The sequence below is a fragment of the Hemicordylus capensis genome, chromosome 2 (assembly GCF_027244095.1).
Source record: "Hemicordylus capensis ecotype Gifberg chromosome 2, rHemCap1.1.pri, whole genome shotgun sequence".
NCBI lineage: Eukaryota > Metazoa > Chordata > Lepidosauria > Squamata > Cordylidae > Hemicordylus > Hemicordylus capensis.
In genome coordinates this window covers 262118587-262135484 of record NC_069658.1, presented here as the reverse complement: position 1 = coordinate 262135484, position 16898 = coordinate 262118587, and the positions used below count along the sequence as shown (strand labels likewise).

The following is a 16898-nucleotide window of genomic DNA, read 5'->3' as shown; positions in this document are numbered from 1 at the left end:
CCCTGGTATAGAAGGGCTACATGGACCAAAGGGCTGATTCATAAGGCCCGGGGGCCAGATTCGGCCTGCAGAAACTATTTTACTGCCTCTTCCCTAGGTATCCTGCAGCAACACAAGAGCCAGAAACTGCCTTATAGCACCATCCTGTGCATGCTTTCTCAGAAATATGCTCCATGATGTACCCAGTGAGGCTTACTCCCATGTAAGCATGCCTAGCATTGCAGCCTGAAAGCAACAACAGCTAGGGAGAGACAAGGACTTGGCATTTGTTTGGGGCTGGCATGCACTCTAGAGGCCCCACTCATTGAACACAAGGACAGGACCTATTCTCTGGCCACTATCCTTGGTTAAAACTATGGGTCCATTGACGGCGGGCGGGGGGGATAGATCCACAAGTAACTAATATAACAATTTTAATTTTAATGTAATAATGTGCTAAAAATTTTATCTTGGCCCCTCAACACCAAATTGTGGATGGTTCTGGCCCACCAGGGCATTTGAGTTGTGCAGCCCTGGTCAAGGGCCTCAACAAACCGCTGCTAATCTATTTCAGTAAAACAAGTGTGTCAGTGGATCAGCCTGTGTTCCTTCTTGGCCATGCATTTAGCTCATTGGGGCAATTAAATGGCCCCCTTTTCAGCCTTGAATTTACGAGATGACCTTAGGCAAATCACAACACCCATCCTTTGCTCCACTATGGGGCAATTTATTTGTTTCATTTTTATCCCACCTTTCATCAATTGAAGTTGGTGGCATACAGAAGGTTCCCAGGCACTGTTTAGTTTCAGAAAGGTTGCTCTACCATGGTGCTTCAGAATATACCCTATAATATTTATTTTCCAGATTTGTACCTAGCTTTTTATTAAAACTCTAAGTTTACAGAACACATTAAAATACACAGTAAATTATACACAATGTAGTAAAAACCCAAACAGCAGCAAAGGTCATAAAGCCAGTATAAAATAAATTCTGCACATGATTAAAACCTTCTGAAACCAAAAGGTCTAACCTCCATTTGAAAGTGGAGAAAGAAGGTTTAACCCCATTATAATTGTGCTGGCCAGCCCTTTAGGATGAGCCCATAGTTCAGCAGTAGAAGATTCAAGGATGAAAACCAGCAACATCACCAGTAAAAAGGTTCTCTGGCAGTATAGCTAGACCTGCCTAAGACCTTGGAGAGCTATGACATGGTCCTGTGGTTTGATTCATAGTGAAACTGCTTCCTACATTGATCTGTTGAGTAGGGCCCAGATCCAAGATTTAATTTACCTCCTGGCAGTATATGTGGCTAGCTAATTTTTGATGGACCAACACTGGGGAAAGGAAGCATAGTGCAGAACAAGGATGGGAAAATTTGACACATGGCTATCTAGGTTCCTAGATATGTGATGCTGGGACCCAGAAATCTAAAATATTACTTCACCCCTCACGCAATAGGAGGGAGTCTAGCTCCAAAGTGTAATCCAAACAGCTGAGAAGACTCCAGACATGATCTTAGGGCTGTATTTTACATTGCCCTGAGAAATTTTGGAGGGGCGGTATACAAATCAAATAAATAAATAAAATTAAAATAAATTATATGATTAAGCCTCAGGAAAGCACTGTGAAAAGTCTCTCTAGCATATAAAAACCCAGAAAAAAAGTTCACAGACCAGTTCCATAGTCTATTAGTGCATGTGGTTTTCTTGGAAGTGGATGCATGTAGAAACCCTTCCTATATTTCATTTCAGAATGCAGCAGAGACACTTTCAGGAGCACTCAGATGCCTCACAAACATACTGTGAGTAGCAACCCCCAGATTTCCCCAGTTTGACTACTAACTGAATAAATGTTCAGCAAGGCAAGGTACAAATTAATAAATTAAACCCAGCAGCTAGCTTCCTGACTAAATTACTCAAATGGAAGTCCCACTGAAATTAATATAACAAATTCATCATGATTTCAATCAGACTTCCATTGAATAATTTAGTTAGGATGTCAGCCATTGTCTTTACTGGCCTTCCATCCTACCAGTCAACAGCCATGGTTCAGGGTTGAATCAGCCTAAACATAACCCAAAAAAATGTTCGTCTACCTGCTCTTACAGCTTTGCAGTAATAAAGATTCTATGTGTGCACTATCACTCTGATAGAAGTGTTTCTCGATTTCCACCCTGGGGTTTCAGACCAGTGTCTTTCCTTGACCTATCTGGAGATGACAGGGACTGAACTTGTCATCTTCTGCAGGGAAAGCATACGCTTTGCCACTACTGCTTACTGCATGTACCAGCATCATCTACAATTGTTTATCATGTGCAAGAGCTCACATCCCTGTTTCAGACCTAGGTTTATGTGCACAAGAACATCAGACCCACCTTGCTGGATCAGGCCCATGGCCTATCTAGTCCAGCACTATTTCCCATAGTGGCTCATCAGATGCCTCTAAGAAGCCCAAAAAACAGGAGATGCAGGCATGCCCTCTGACATTGTTCCCTGCAATTGGAGGCACCCTGTTTCTGAACCTGGAAGTAGCCTATGGCCATCAAGACTAGTAGCCAATGATGGACTTGTCCTCCAGAAATGTTTCTAAGCCCTGCTTGAAATCATTCAGACTGGTGGCCTTCGTCACATCCTGTGGCAGAGAATTCCATAGTTTAATTATGTCTATCAGAGTAGAGTCTATCAGACTAATACCGTTTTTTTAAACTGAAAAGCCACAAATGTTGTAGTGTTACTTCATAAGAAAGGTGCTTTAGACCCCTCTTTGCTGCACCTTTTACACTTCTAGAATGTCCTTTTTGAGATATGATGACCAGGACTATACACAATATTCCAAATGTGGCTACACCACAGATTTGTTTAACAGCATTTCAAGATTAACAGTTTATTTTCAATTCCCAATACAAGTGTGTGTAAGCATACCATCTTTTTTTGGGCTCTTTGGACCCCTGTTAACTGGGCAAAGAGGCACCTTTTTAATGTGGTGATTCTCTTTACTGAGCAGGGGGAGAGTAACTGGCCCTATCCATCCCCAGCATAGTATCTCCACAGACTGTTGCTGGTGTCTATCTTATGTTTATTTTTAGACTATGAGCCCTCTGGGAACAGGGATCCATTTTATTTATTTATTTATTATTTCTCCGTGTAAATCACTTTGGATACTTTTGTTGAAAAGTGGAATATAAATTGTTGTTGTTATTCTCAAATTCAAGGTAAGTGTTTTAGAACAAATAAGTTGCCAGAGCTTCAAGAACTCCCTACCACCACCCATTTCAGTATCTAGTTGAAATGAAATTTGACTGAAGGTCAAGTTCTGGTGGAAGCAAGTTCCCCACCCACCTTTAAGAAGTTTAAAGGCAACTGCTAGGAGAGGAATTTGGCCCTTCATCCCATACGAGTTGGATTCTCATGGTCTAATGCAGGGATTCTCAACGTGTGGGTCCCCAGATGTAATTAGACTTCAACTCCCATAATTCCCAACCAAAGGGCACTGGGGCTGGGGATTATGGGAGGTGAAGTCCAATAACATCTGGGGACCCACACGTTGAGAAACCCTGGTCTAATGCATAGGATGTCTGGTACCACCGATTTAAAAGTGACCAAGAATCCAAGTCAATTCTTCAAATGATTCACCCGCATTTGAACCTGGATCATAATTTCTGTCAAGTGCCTGAACTGGGCAACTTCAGATGGGATTGCCTCTCTTCTGAATTATTCTACATGTGATATTAGGAAAATAGTTACTGTAATTTTTAACTTAATATAGCCAAACCAATGAGAAATTCTGGGACTAAAAATCAATCAAAGTTTAGAGACACTGATTTCCTGATATTCCTCTTCAATTCTTGCTCAAATGGAGGTTATCAATGTGCTTTATTATGCTAGCTCCTAGTATATTAATCCTGCAAGTAACCTTGAGCCCCTGGTGGCGCAGTGGTAAAAACTGCCGCCCTGTAACCAGAAGGTTACAAGTTCGATCCTGACCAGGGGCTCAAGGTTGACTCAGCCTTCCATCCTTCCGAGGTCGGTAAAATGAGTACCCAGAATGTTGGGGGCAATATGCTAAATCATTGTAAACTGCTTAGAGAGCTTCGGCTATAGAGCGGTATATAAATGCAAGTGCTATTGCTATTGCTATTGCTAATAAACTTGCCAATGAGCTCTATCACTAATGAATTTGAATGCATTAACCATCCAGTTTGGAAGCAGCTCTTGAGAAGAAAAGGCTCATACCAGGAGAGGCAGCAAATTTTTGTTTACTTTCCTAAAGAAGAAAGCAAGCAAATAAATCGATAAGAAAACAAGTTTGTTAGGGCTAGTCTTTTCTAGGGTTTGATTTCTTGCTGGCTTTGACAGGGCAGTTTCAGTTGTGCCTAGAGGCTGCAGGAGAGGCCACATTCCTGAGGTGGCTCAGTTTGGAAGCAGCTCTTGAGAAGACAAGGTTCAGACCAGGGGAACTTTACGAACAAGATTTTGCTAACAGATATCAAATGAGTCTTGTGGGTAGTTTATTGGAGAAGCACACAAGTGGTCCCCCTTTATCACAAAGGAGACACCCAGCACAATAAGGAGGTGAGTACTACCCCACTTTTGTAACTTTCTTGGAGGCCAGAGCTTAAAACCTTTAATTAGCTGACAACTGCAATTAATACCTAGCTTTCAGTAAGCAAGCTCTCTATATACTAAATAGCTAATAAAACTAGTTATGAAAGTATAATGGAAGCAGGGGAGGGGAGGGGAGGGGGTGCTTCCCAATGTATTGCAGAGTTGCATGTCTGACTATCTGCCTGAGGTGTAGAAGTCGTGGGTGTGCACTCAGTGCAAAGAGCTCCTGGCTCTTAGGGAACAAGTTCATTCTCTTGAAGCCAAAGTGGCTGACCTGGAGAAGCTCAGGAAGGAAGAGAGGTATGTGAGATGTAATGGAGGCATCCCACTCCAAGGCTGACAGCTCCTTTTTTATCATGGAGAATGAAGGTCTCAGGGAAGGAGGATATCAGTCTGAGAAAGAGGGAAATGCCTTTGAAGGGACTCCTTCCTTCGGTGATGCACCCATATCCTCTTGCACAGATAAAATTCCACCGGGGGTTGAGGGCCTCCTAGTAGTGGGTGATTTGATTGTTAGAGGCCTAGAGAGATGGGTTTGTGAAATTCTGACCCATGTGTAGACCTCACGGCGACTTGCCTGTCTGGTGTGAAGGTTACGGAATTGATGCAGCCTCTAGATAAACTGTTAGGCCGTGCTGGGGAGAAGTCAGCTGTCGTGGTGAACGTCGGCACCAACAATGTTGGGAAATGCAGTTTGAAGGTCCTGGAAACCAAATTTAGGCTGCTAGATAGCATACTGAAGCTCTCCGACCCACTTCAAAATTGGTTTCTTGGTATAAGGAAGATCTACAAGAGCAGAAACACCAAGGAAGACAACTGGAGTGCAACATAGGAAGCTGCCATATACTGAAGCAGACCACTGGTCTATCTAGCTCAGTATTGTCTTCACATACTGGCAGCAGCTTCTCCAAAGTTGCAGGCAGGAATTTATCTCAGCCCTATCTTGGAGAGGCCAGGAGGGAAGAAACTTGAAACCTTCTGCTCTTCCCAGAGTGGTTCCATCCCCTGAGGGGAATATCTTACAGTGCTCACACTTCTAGTCTCCTGCAAATGGAGAAAGACTTGACTGACAGATTAAGTCATAGAACATATTTGAAGATCTAAGCTGTGGCAATACATGCAGCAAAGAAATGATTTTCTGTCTGTATTGCATCTGCAAGTTCCTGTCTGGCCAAGTTGTTCAGTATCAGGGGGTTAGTGCACAACCCTCCTTCCATGATTCAGAATTTGGAACGACCAATTACCTGCTGAAATGTTTTAAATGAGTTTTGAGGACAAAATATCTCATATACGGGCAGACTTAGATTCAGATCCCACAATTACTGCAGTGTCTGATGTGGAGGAGTCCAACAAGCCCTCTTATGTGGTTAGGATGCATCACTTTCCGTTTGTGACTCCTGAGGATATAGACAAGCTGCTTGGAGAGGTAAGGCCTACCACCTGTTCTCTTAACCCTTATCCGACATGGTTGGATGGGGTGTTGTAAACAGCATGGTAGAGATTATAAATGCTTCTCTGAGGGAGGGCAGGATGCCTCCTTGTAGGAGGCAATTATTAGACCTCTTCTGAAGAAGCTTGAATTGGATTCCTCAGAGTTAAGCAACTATGGACCTGTCTCCAACTTCCCATGGCTGGGCAAGGTAACAGAGGGTGGTGGCCTCCCAGATCCAGGTAATTTTGGAGGAAACAGATTATTTATACCCATTTCAAACTAGCTTTTGAGTGGGCTATGTGGTGAGGACTGCCTTGGCCGGCCTGATGGATGATCTACAATTAGGAATTGACAGAGGAAGTGTGACTTTATTGGTCCTTTTGGATCTCTTGGCAGCTTTCGATACTATTGAGCATAGTATCCTTCTGGAGCATCTGAAAGGGTTGGGGGTGGGAGGCACTGCTTTGCAGTGGTTCCGCTCCTACCTCTCGAGCAGATTCCCGATGGTGTCCCTTGGAGACTGTCGTTCTTCTGAATATGAACTTTTGTATGGTGTTCTCCAGGGCTCCATACTGCTTTTAAAAATCTACATGAAACTGCTGGGAGAGATCATCAGGAGATTTGGTGCAGGGTGTTATCAGTATGCTGATGACACCCAAATCTATTTCTCCATGTCAACATCATCAGGAAAAGGCACAACTTCCCTACATGGCTACCTGGAGACGGTAATGGGTTGGATGAGGGATAACAAACTGAGACTGAATCCAGATAAGACACAGGTACTTATTGTTCAGGATTGGAACTTGGGAGATGATTTTGATTTGCCTGTTCTGAATGGGGTCACACTTCCCCAGAAGGAATAGGTGCGCAGCCTGGGAGTGCTTCGCAATACACAACTCTCCCTGGTATCCCAGATTGAGGCAGTGGCCAGAAGTGCTTTCTATCAGCTTTGGCTGATACACCAGCTGTGTCCGTTTCTTGAGATGAATGTCCTACGAACGGTGGTACATATGCTGGTAGCCTCCAGACTTGATTACTGGGTTGCGCTCTATGTGGGGCTGCCTTTGTACATAGTCTGGAAACTGCAATTGGTACAGAATGCAGCAGCCAGGTTGATCTCCGGGTCATCTTGAAGAGACTATAGTACATCTATATTGAAAGAGCTACACTGGCTACCAATAAGCTTCTGGGCAAAATACAGTGCTGGTTATAACCTATAAAGCCCTAAACAGCTTAGGCCCTGGGTATTTAAGAGAACATCTTGTTCGCCATGACCTCCATCGCCCATTGAGGGCATCTGGAGAGGTTCGTCTGCTGCCACTGCCCCAAGACTGTGGAATGCAATCCCTGTCGAGATGAGAGCCTCCCCATCTCTGACAACTTTTTAAAAATCCTTAAAGACCTACCTTTTCACCCAAGCTTTTTAATTTAATTGTGGTTTTAAACTGTTGTAAGGTTTTTTATTCCTGTGTTTTAGCTTTTTATGTTGTTGTGAGCTGACCAGGGTTGGGAGTTTGAGGCAACATACAAATTTTTTATATATAAATAAAATATTGAAGTCCAGGACCCCCAGGGTAGAGCTCTCCAAAGTGCTACCTGTTCCATGCGCAGGGACAGCAAGACAGGTAGACCTGAGAGGTCTTGATTCATGGATGAGACACTGGTGCTGGGAAGAGGGGTTTAGATTTGTTAGGCACTGAGATACATTTTGGAGCAAGCAAAGCCTGTACAAAAGGGATGGGTTCCACTTGAACCAAGATGGAACCAGACTGCTGGCACTTAAAATCAAAGAGGTCGCAGAGCAGCTTTTAAAATGATGACTGGGGGACTGCCAACAGGAACTGGAGGGTATCTGGTTAGGCAAGCAAAATCCCCTAAGGTGCATGGGTGCAAACCTTTCAGATAAATCAGAAGGGGACACAGTAGAACCAAGAGTAGAGCAGACACAAGTACATGACAAGCTCTGTACTGGAGGTCTGGAAAGTAGCAAACGTAAACCGATTTTCAAAAAGGGATCCAGGGGCGATCCGGGAAATTACAGGCCGGTTAGCTTAACATCTGTTCCAGGCAAATTGATGGAACATATTCTCAAGGATAAAATGGTAAAGCACAAAGAAGAACAGGCCCTGCTGCGGGAGAACCAGCATGGCTTCTGCAAAGGTAAATCTTGCCTCACAAACCTTTTGGAATTCTTTGAGAGTAAACAAGTATGTGGATAAAGGTGATCCAGTTGACATAGTATATCTGGACTTCCAATAAGCTTTCGACAAGGTTCCTCATCAAAGACTCTTGAGAAAAATTAGCAGCCATAGGATAAGGGGACAATTACATGGGTGGATTGCTAACTGGTTGAAGGACAGGAAACAGAGGGTAGGTATAAATGGAGAGTTTTCACAATGGAGGGAAGTAAAAAGTGGGATCCCCCAGGGATCTGTCCTGAGACCGGGGCTGTTTAATGTATTCATAAATGATCTAGAAGTAGGCGCAAGCAACGAGGTGGCCAAATTTGCAGATGATACCAAACTCTTTTGGGTAGTGAAATCCAAAACGGATTGTGAGGAGCTCCAAAAGGAACTCTCCAAACTGGGTGAGTGGGCAACAAAATGGCAAATGCGGTTCCATGTTGTCAAGTGTAAAGTGATGCACATTGGGACGAAAAACCCCAAATTCAAGTATATGTTGATGGGATTGAGCTGTTGGTGACTGACTAGGAGAGGGATCTTGGGGTCATGGTGGACAGCTCGTTGAAAATGTTGACTCAATGTGCAGCAGCTGTGAAAATGGCCAATTCCATGCTAGGGATCATTAGGAAGGGGATTGAAAATAAAACTGATAATATTATAATACCTTTATAATATTATAATACAAGGCGGCCACACCTGGACTACTGCGTACAATTCTGGTCACCAAAAAAAAAAAAAAGGACATTGTAGAAAAAGGACATTGTAGAACTGGAAAAGGTGCAGAAGAGGGCAACCAAGATGATCAGGGACCTAGAGCACTTTCCTTACAAGGCAGGACTACAACACCTGGGGCTTTTTAGTTTAGAAAAAAGACGACTGCTGTCTATAAAATCATGCATGATGCAGAGGAAGTGAACAGAGAGAAATTTTTCTTCCTCTCACATAACACTAGAGCCAGGGGTTATCCTATGAAATTGATTGCTAGGAAATTGAGGACCAACAAACGGAAGTACTTTTTCACACAAAGCATAATTAACTTGTGGAATTCTCTGCCACAAGATGTAGTAACAGCCAACAACCTAGATGGCTTTAAGAGGGGTTTGGATAACAGCTAGTAGTTGGAAGGCTATAGGTCACCTCCAGTCTCAGAGGCAGGATGCCTCTGAATACCAGTTGCAGGGAAGTAACAGCAGGAGAGAGGGTATGTCCTCAACTCCTGCCTGTAGGCTCCCAGTGGTATCTGGTGGGCCATTATGTGAAACAGGATGCTGGACTAAATAGGCCTTGGAGATGACCCAACAGTGCTCTTCTTATATTCTTAGCTGGTCAAAAACGTCAAATGACAGTAAGAGAGATAGCACACACCAGTGCCAGGTGTCTATATACCAATGCCAGAAGTCTCTGAGCCAAGACGGGCGAGCTGGAGTGCTTGGTTGCCAATGAAAACATAGATATAGTGGGAAACCTAGTGGAACGTTGAGGACCAGTGGGACACTGTTATTCCTGGATGCAAACTCTACAGAAAATCCACCACCACAGGGGTGGTGGTGGATTTGCACTGAATGTTAAAGAGATAGAATCCAACAAGCTAGAAAACCTAGGAGGACTGGAGTCCTCCACAGAATCACTATGGATCACAGAATCACAGAATCACTATACGAAGACTGAAAGGAAATGTGTTACTAAGGACATGCTTTCACCCTCCAGATCAAAACAGAGTTACCTGGAGTTGGAGAAGCAAATCAGAGAGGAGTCGAAGAGAGACAGAGCTGTAATAATGGGTGGTTTCAATTACCCTGACACAGACTGGGCATATTCACATGCAGGTATTGACAGAGGCCATATTTCTAGACATGCTAAATGGCTATGCCTTAGAATAGTTGATTGCAGAACTAACCAGAGAGAAGGCAACCTTGGACTTCATCCTGGGGGCTGCCCACAACCTGATGCAAGATGTCAGAGTTGTAGAACCACTGGGAAACAGAGACCATAGTGTGGCTCAATTCAACTTATATTTGAGTGGAGCATTGCCAAGCAAGTCCAACACAGATGCACTGGACTTCAGAAGAGGAAACTTCTAAAAAAATTGAGGGTGCTGGGAAAATGGAAGCTGAAAGGGCAAGTCAGGAGGTCAAATCACTCCAGAAAGCATGGATTTAAAACCACAATAATAAAAGCTCAGTTGGAACATATACGAAGGAGGAAGAATGGTGTCACCAAGTTCAGGAGGACATCAGCATGGCTAAAGTAGAGTCAGGGAAGTTATATAAAAGGAGACGACTTCCTTTAGAAAATGAAAGTCCTGCCCAAATGAAAAGAACAAAAAGGAACATGAACTGGCAAAAGAAATGAAAGGAGACAATAAGGGATGCAAAAAGAGAATTTGAGGAGCATATAGCTAGAATTGTCAAGGGGAACAACAAAAGTTTGTTTAAAATACAGCAGAAAGCAGGAAACCTGCCAGAGAAGTGGTTGGACCCTTAGATGATGAGGGAGTGAAAGGGATTATTGAAGGACGATAAAGATACTGCAGAGAAGCTGAATGAGTTCTTTGCATCTGTCTTCATGGAGAATACTGACCATATCCCCGCTTGGAGGCTGAAGAACTGGGCCAATTTGAGGTGATGAGAGAAACTGGGACTGAAAATCAATCTAGGCAGGATGCATCCGAATATCGGTTGCAGGGGAGCAACAGCAAGAGAGAGGGCATGCCCTCATCTCTTGCCAACAGAATGCTGGAATAGATAGGCTTTGGACCTGATCCTGCAGGGTTGTTCTTGTTTGTCAACTCACCTAAACAACCTCCAAGCAGTGGGTTGTACTGCCCTTCATGGCTCACAAAAATCACAGGCTCTATGTCTTGATACAAACAGTGATCCTACAATCTGACTAGCAGGTCTGAGAGCCAGCCTGGCATGGTGGTTAGAGTGGTGGACTAGGACCGAGAAGACCTGAGTTCAAATCCCCATTCAGCCATGAAGCTCACTGGGTGACTCTGGGCCAGTTGCATATCTCTCAGCCTAACCTACCTCACAGGGTTGTTGTGAGGACAAACATAACCATGTACACCGCTCTGGGCTCCTTGGAGGAAGTGTGGGATATAAATGTACAGAAAGAAAGAAAGAAAGAAAGAAAGAAAGAAAGGAGTAGAGTTCTAAATGAGCATAGTCTGTAGTAAAACAGGCTAGAAAGTTGTTTCTACTTAGACTCTGATTCTTTGAGCTAATAATTATGAATTCTCTGGTTGTAAATTACAAAAACAAATGCTGTCCATGGATCAGAAAAACTAAATGATTTCAGTGGATTGCTCAATTTTTGGATATTAGATTAATTTTAAATCAATTCTCTTTACATTAATTATGCTTCCTATTCACTGTCCCTGAGTTACTTAGAAAAAAACCTGCATCACCCTCCAGTCTCTGAACTGGATTCCAGTTAGTTCCTACATCAGATTTCAAGTGCTATGGGCCAGTTCCAACATTACAGCCCCCAGCACACGTGGATGTTCCAGTGCCTTCCGAGCTCATCTCTTTATTACATGTATGTGTGGGGCAAGGGAGCTGTTCATCTAAATGGCCCTTATACACTCATGTTCCAAGTATTTGTCTAAACATTCAGGTGAACAGTCTCTTCCCCCTCATGTGATAAAAGGATCTGCTAGAAGGGCACTGGGATGTCCCAACGAGTGCACTCGATGAGTGTCCCCTTCATACTCACATTTACTGGGGGATATATCATTGGAACTAGCTCTTGGTCCACATTTTTAAGCCTTTCCATACCTCAACCTCTGCTACTTTCTTATTCCCAGTCATGTCATGAACACTGTGCAATCTCACTGGCTATTGTGCCAACCAACAAAAGGACTTACTACCAAAGCTGGGAAAACCTATAAGAAATGCATGCATCACACTGCGCCATTTTGGATTATACGTCCAATGTGCCCCACCTACCACCTAAGAGAAGTACACATCCCCCTCGATATCACCTAATCACATGGAGGATGATAGTGTCAGATAAAACACCTCCCCGCATGGGAGCCAGCGTGGTATAGAGGTTAGAGTGCTGGATGAGGACCGGGGAGACCCGAGTTCAAATCCCCATTCAGCCATGATAATTGCTGGGTAACTCTGGGCCAGTCACTTCTCTCTCAGCCCAACCTACTTCACAGGGTTGTTGTGAAAGAAAAACTCAAGTATGTAGTACACCGCTGTGGGCTCCTTGGAGGAAGAGCGGAATATAAATGTAAAATAATAATAATAATAATACTGATTAGGATAAATGAAACAGGGAGGGGTGATCCTTTTCACATGGTAGGCAGGGCCAATTGGACAGATAATCCAAACCAATCCATTGCTAGCCATGCCCTTCCCAATTTCTCTCTTTTTAAGAAGCTCCCAACAATACCTTATACTCCAGGGAAGCATCATCCAGAGACACGACTGTGTGAGAGCGGTGCTCATGGGAGATTTCGCACACCAAACAAACTGCCTCCTGGTCCTCTTTGCAGAAGAGGCGAAGCACTTCGTTGTGCTTCTCACACAAGTTCTCGTCCCGCACCTTGCGCTTGTTGGTGACTTGCAGCTGCTTGGCTATCTCCACCATGTTGCCCAGCTGTCGGTTGGGTTTCAGTGTGCGGTGGCGGAAAGTCTTACGGCAGACGGGGCATGGGAAGTCACGGTTTAACTCCTCCCACCAGCGGGTAATGCAGACCCGGCAGAAGTTGTGCCCACAGTCAATGATCACGGGGTCTTTAAGGTACTCCAGGCAGACAGAACAGCTAGCCTCTACCTGGAGGTTCTCCAGAGGATTTGTGGTGGCCATGGCTCCTGGAAAGAAAAGGAAAAATATTACAGTCAGAACCAAGCCAGCCTCAAGATTCTTCTTCATGTATCTTATTCCACACTTCGTTTGGGAAACTTGGAGTAGTGTACATGCAGCTCCCAGTGCTCTCCCAGCCAGGCACTGATCAGATGCAAATCTCTTCTGCATCACCATTTCTATAGGTGCAAGAGCTTCCTCACAATTCAATGGGTGAATGATAAGATGGCATATGGGTCCGTCTCTTCTGGACAGAGCCTGTCTGAAATTACCATTCCAAAACTAGTTAATAAAGATTAAGTGGCTCTTAAATCTTTTTTCAAGCACCCCATTGGGTACTTGTAATCAGGATGGTTAAGACAGAGGTTAACAAATTCCAGGTGCCAGGGAGCAACTGCACCTAGACATTTAATCATGGCACCTAAACCAGGATATTCAGAGGTAAGGTTGTAAAACCATTAAAATCATTTTATGATTTATTTACTTTTTGCCACAGGCAGCACTATCAAGGGGATAAAGAGATGCTCATTTACCTCCCCCTCCACAATGTATGTCACCAAGTTCAGTGGTTTTGTTAAGCAACCACGGTCTGGCTCCCAAATTTGGGGACTGGCTCCTTGTGACGAAACGGGGCTTACTCTGTGCTTTCCAGCAACCTACCTCTCAGTAGAGAGATTGCTCTGATCCCAAATCTAGGAGCAATGCCATTCCTTCAAGGTAGGCTGCCACCAGTTGAAGACCCATCTAAAGCCTCTGCTGACCAGGCTGACACACTTCAGCAACCTAGAACTGTCTGGCTTGGGACTTACAGGCACTGCACAACCAAAGCCCACACAACCCAGTTCTAGACAACAATGTATTATTCAGAAACAACTCAACAGTAGTGAATAACCTTACAAGGCCCATGAGAAAGAGTTTTGGTGTGAGCGCGCCAGCGGCAGAGACAAGCGTGCGCGCCGCAAAGAACGCATGCACGCCACCAGCTCTTCCTGCTTTTAAGCTAGCAAGGACAACAACGGGGGCAGGGGCGGCAGGGAGGAACTCTGCCGCCCCAAGAATGTTTGGAAAAGTGCCAGCGCCGGAGGGGGAAGAGTGGCGGCGGGGGGGGGGGAGTACTACCACCACCCCCTTAAAGACACACACTCCCCCCACCGTGCCGAACTGAACCCCCAGAATTTCGGACCGGTTTGGAGGCCTTGGCAATGGCCTCCGAACCGAACCATGCACACCACTAGAAGCCACTTCTAAGTATATGTACTTTATTAAGAAACAAGGGTTGCACACGGAATAAGGAATTGGTGGGAAATAGGGGAACTGGAAGTAAAGACAGGCACAAAAGAAAATACAAAAGCATTAACTAGCTAGCTAGCTAGCACTAAGCTTTACCTAGACTAGCAGTAGGCCAGACCTTGACTGAGGGAGCATTAATCCCTGCAACTTCTCCCTTTCTGGACACAAGTAGCATCTGGTGACAAGGTGCCTACTTGCTGGCAACTCAAGACTGCACTCCTGACAAAATGGAGGGGTTCTTGTCCCCTATTTTATTGTGATACAAAAAGGGGAAGGCTTTCCCACTCTTCCAGAGATAGACAGCTCTGGGATCCAAGGGAAAGAGTCAGTGTATCTCTGGTGTGTAACTGGCCAATCCAGGATAAAGGTTTTTCCTCCAAACTGGAGGTCCCTTCTCCTTAATGGGGCTGAACTAGCACGTCTAAGCTGAATCTGGTTTGAACTGGTTACCTACTGTGAAAAAGACTTAGGCCTGTAGCTTGATGGCCCTGTCCCCTCAATAACAAAAGTAAGAAACTATTGGGCTAAGATGGGGATCTGTGTTTCGTTACTCTCCTAGATCCAAACAAAATATGTTAAGAATTTTAAAGTGGGTTAAGAAATGGATTTTTACCCAGAAATATGCAATGCAGGGCTGAGAAAGTGGAGGCTGTAGTTCTCATTAAGGATTGTAGGGGACCCTAGAACCAGAGGGTGGTAGTGAGTAACAAAATACAAAACAAAATCAACAGCAAAGCGAATTTTGCTCATCTCTTTAATCCCAGGATTAATTAGTAGCTTCTACTCAGAGAAGTCCTCAGGATGTGTGGTTTTAAAACTACTGTCACAGAATCCTTTCTATGTCAATTAGTTTGTCAAAGAACAGTTGAATACTGGGAGGATTCTGGTGTGCCTTCCAGAGTACACAATTTGCATGGGATGGTAGCTAGGCTCTTTGGGCCACAGTGTTAGTTCATATGAACTGAGAACATGCCCTAGAACACCCCACTCCTCTGTATTTATTATTTATACTCTGCCTTATCATATTCCAACACAGCTAACAAACTTTAAAATTCAATATATAAAATACTGTACCACAGAGTTAAAGAAAAAGACTATTAAAGAGAGGGATATATTAAATATTCACTGCATCAAACCAGCACTGCAATGAAAGACCAATGGCACAAGAGAACATTACTGCTTTTGCCTGCTACCAAAAGACAGACAAGACTAGGAGGAAGAGAACAACCATGGGGAGACTGCTGCAATCTGAGGCAATCGCAGAGAAGGCCATGTGCATGACAACCAAGTAGGGATGTGCAGAACATGTGTGGAATGGAACGCAAATGCCCGGAATGCGCTGTCAGAACAAGCGGTCGAGCTTGTCCGATAGAACCAGCCCTTCATTTGCCCATTTCGAGGCAGTCCATTCTGAGTGCAAAACATTCTGCACATCCCTGCAACCAAGCCTCACTTGGTCTCAGCAGCTGGAACAGAACCCCTTCTGCTCATCTTATGTGGTTGGCAATCACCCGAAGAAAAAAGCTGTCCTTCAGATATTTGGAGCCTAAGCCACAAAGGCAGGCTTTGACAAATATTCTTTAGATCTACTACTACAACAACAAATATTTATATACCGCTTTTCAACAAAAGTTCCCAAAGAGGTTTATATAGAGAAATATAAATAAATAAATAAAATGGCTCCCTGTCCCCAAAGGGCTCACAATCTAAAAAAGAAATGTAAGATAGACACCAGCAACAGCCATTGGAGAGATGCTGTGCTGGGGTTGGATAGGGCCAGTTGCTCTCCCCCTACTAAATAAAGAGATTTACTACTTTAAAAAAGGTGCCTCTTTGCTCAGTTAGCAGATCTGGTAACCAGTCCAGAAATTTAGGAGCCAGAAAAAGGACACTTGACAAAATTACTAGACTTAGTGACTAACATTGTGGAGGGGAGGGCAAATGGGTTCTCTTTATCCCCTTTATAAGTATCATACTTAGAGCAGAAACAGGGCTGCCTGGGTCAAACAAAGATTTTATGACATAACTCTGCTTCTGAATATGCTAGTCTAGGCACTTCAGTTAAGTTTCAAAGGATCATGGCTCCATGACGCCTGGGATTTGTCAAGCCCTGTATTAAGGGCTTTAATCACCAGCACCTTGAATTGGACCCAGAACATATGGGCAGCTAATGCAGTTCTTTAAGGATGGGAGTAATATGCTCCCACACCATGGTCCCAGTGAGAACCCTGCAAGCCATGTTTTGTACAGTTTAAGTTCGTGATACTCTTCAAAGGCTGTTCCACACAGAGTGCACTATAGTAATCCAAACTGCACTGTGAAGATTTTCTCCCCATCTCTCACCTCACCAGAACCAGGGATAATCTAATAAAAGTGATCAGCAGGAATTTAGGACAGACCAAAGGAAGTTCTGCACACAGCATATAATTAGTCTGAAGAATTCACTGCCCACAAGATGTGGTGATAGTCACCACTTAGATGGTGGTGTTTGGACAAATGCATGGAGGACTAAGTCTATCAATGGCTACTAGTTGACAGTTGTATGCTACCTTCAGAGGCAGAACATCTCTGAATAGCAATTGCAGGGAAGCA

General features: G+C 44.1%; 1 protein-coding gene across 7 annotated transcripts in view; it reads right to left on the bottom strand.

Moving 5' to 3' along the window:
- The window catches only part of LOC128342925 (E3 ubiquitin-protein ligase TRIM39-like), a 51576-nt gene that overhangs the window by 31741 nt on the left and 2937 nt on the right, over positions 1 to 16898 (bottom strand). For 5 of the 7 annotated variants that reach the window (XM_053291127.1, XM_053291123.1, XM_053291124.1 and 2 more), the window contains one exon: positions 12603 to 13024. In XM_053291127.1, coding sequence (XP_053147102.1) covers positions 12603 to 13019 — 417 coding nt within the window. In that variant the 5' untranslated portion in view covers positions 13020 to 13024. Of the gene's footprint in view, positions 1 to 12602; positions 13025 to 14919; positions 14981 to 16898 lie in introns of those variants that run through there. The other 2 variants (XM_053291121.1, XM_053291122.1) reach the window with 1 other exon arrangement.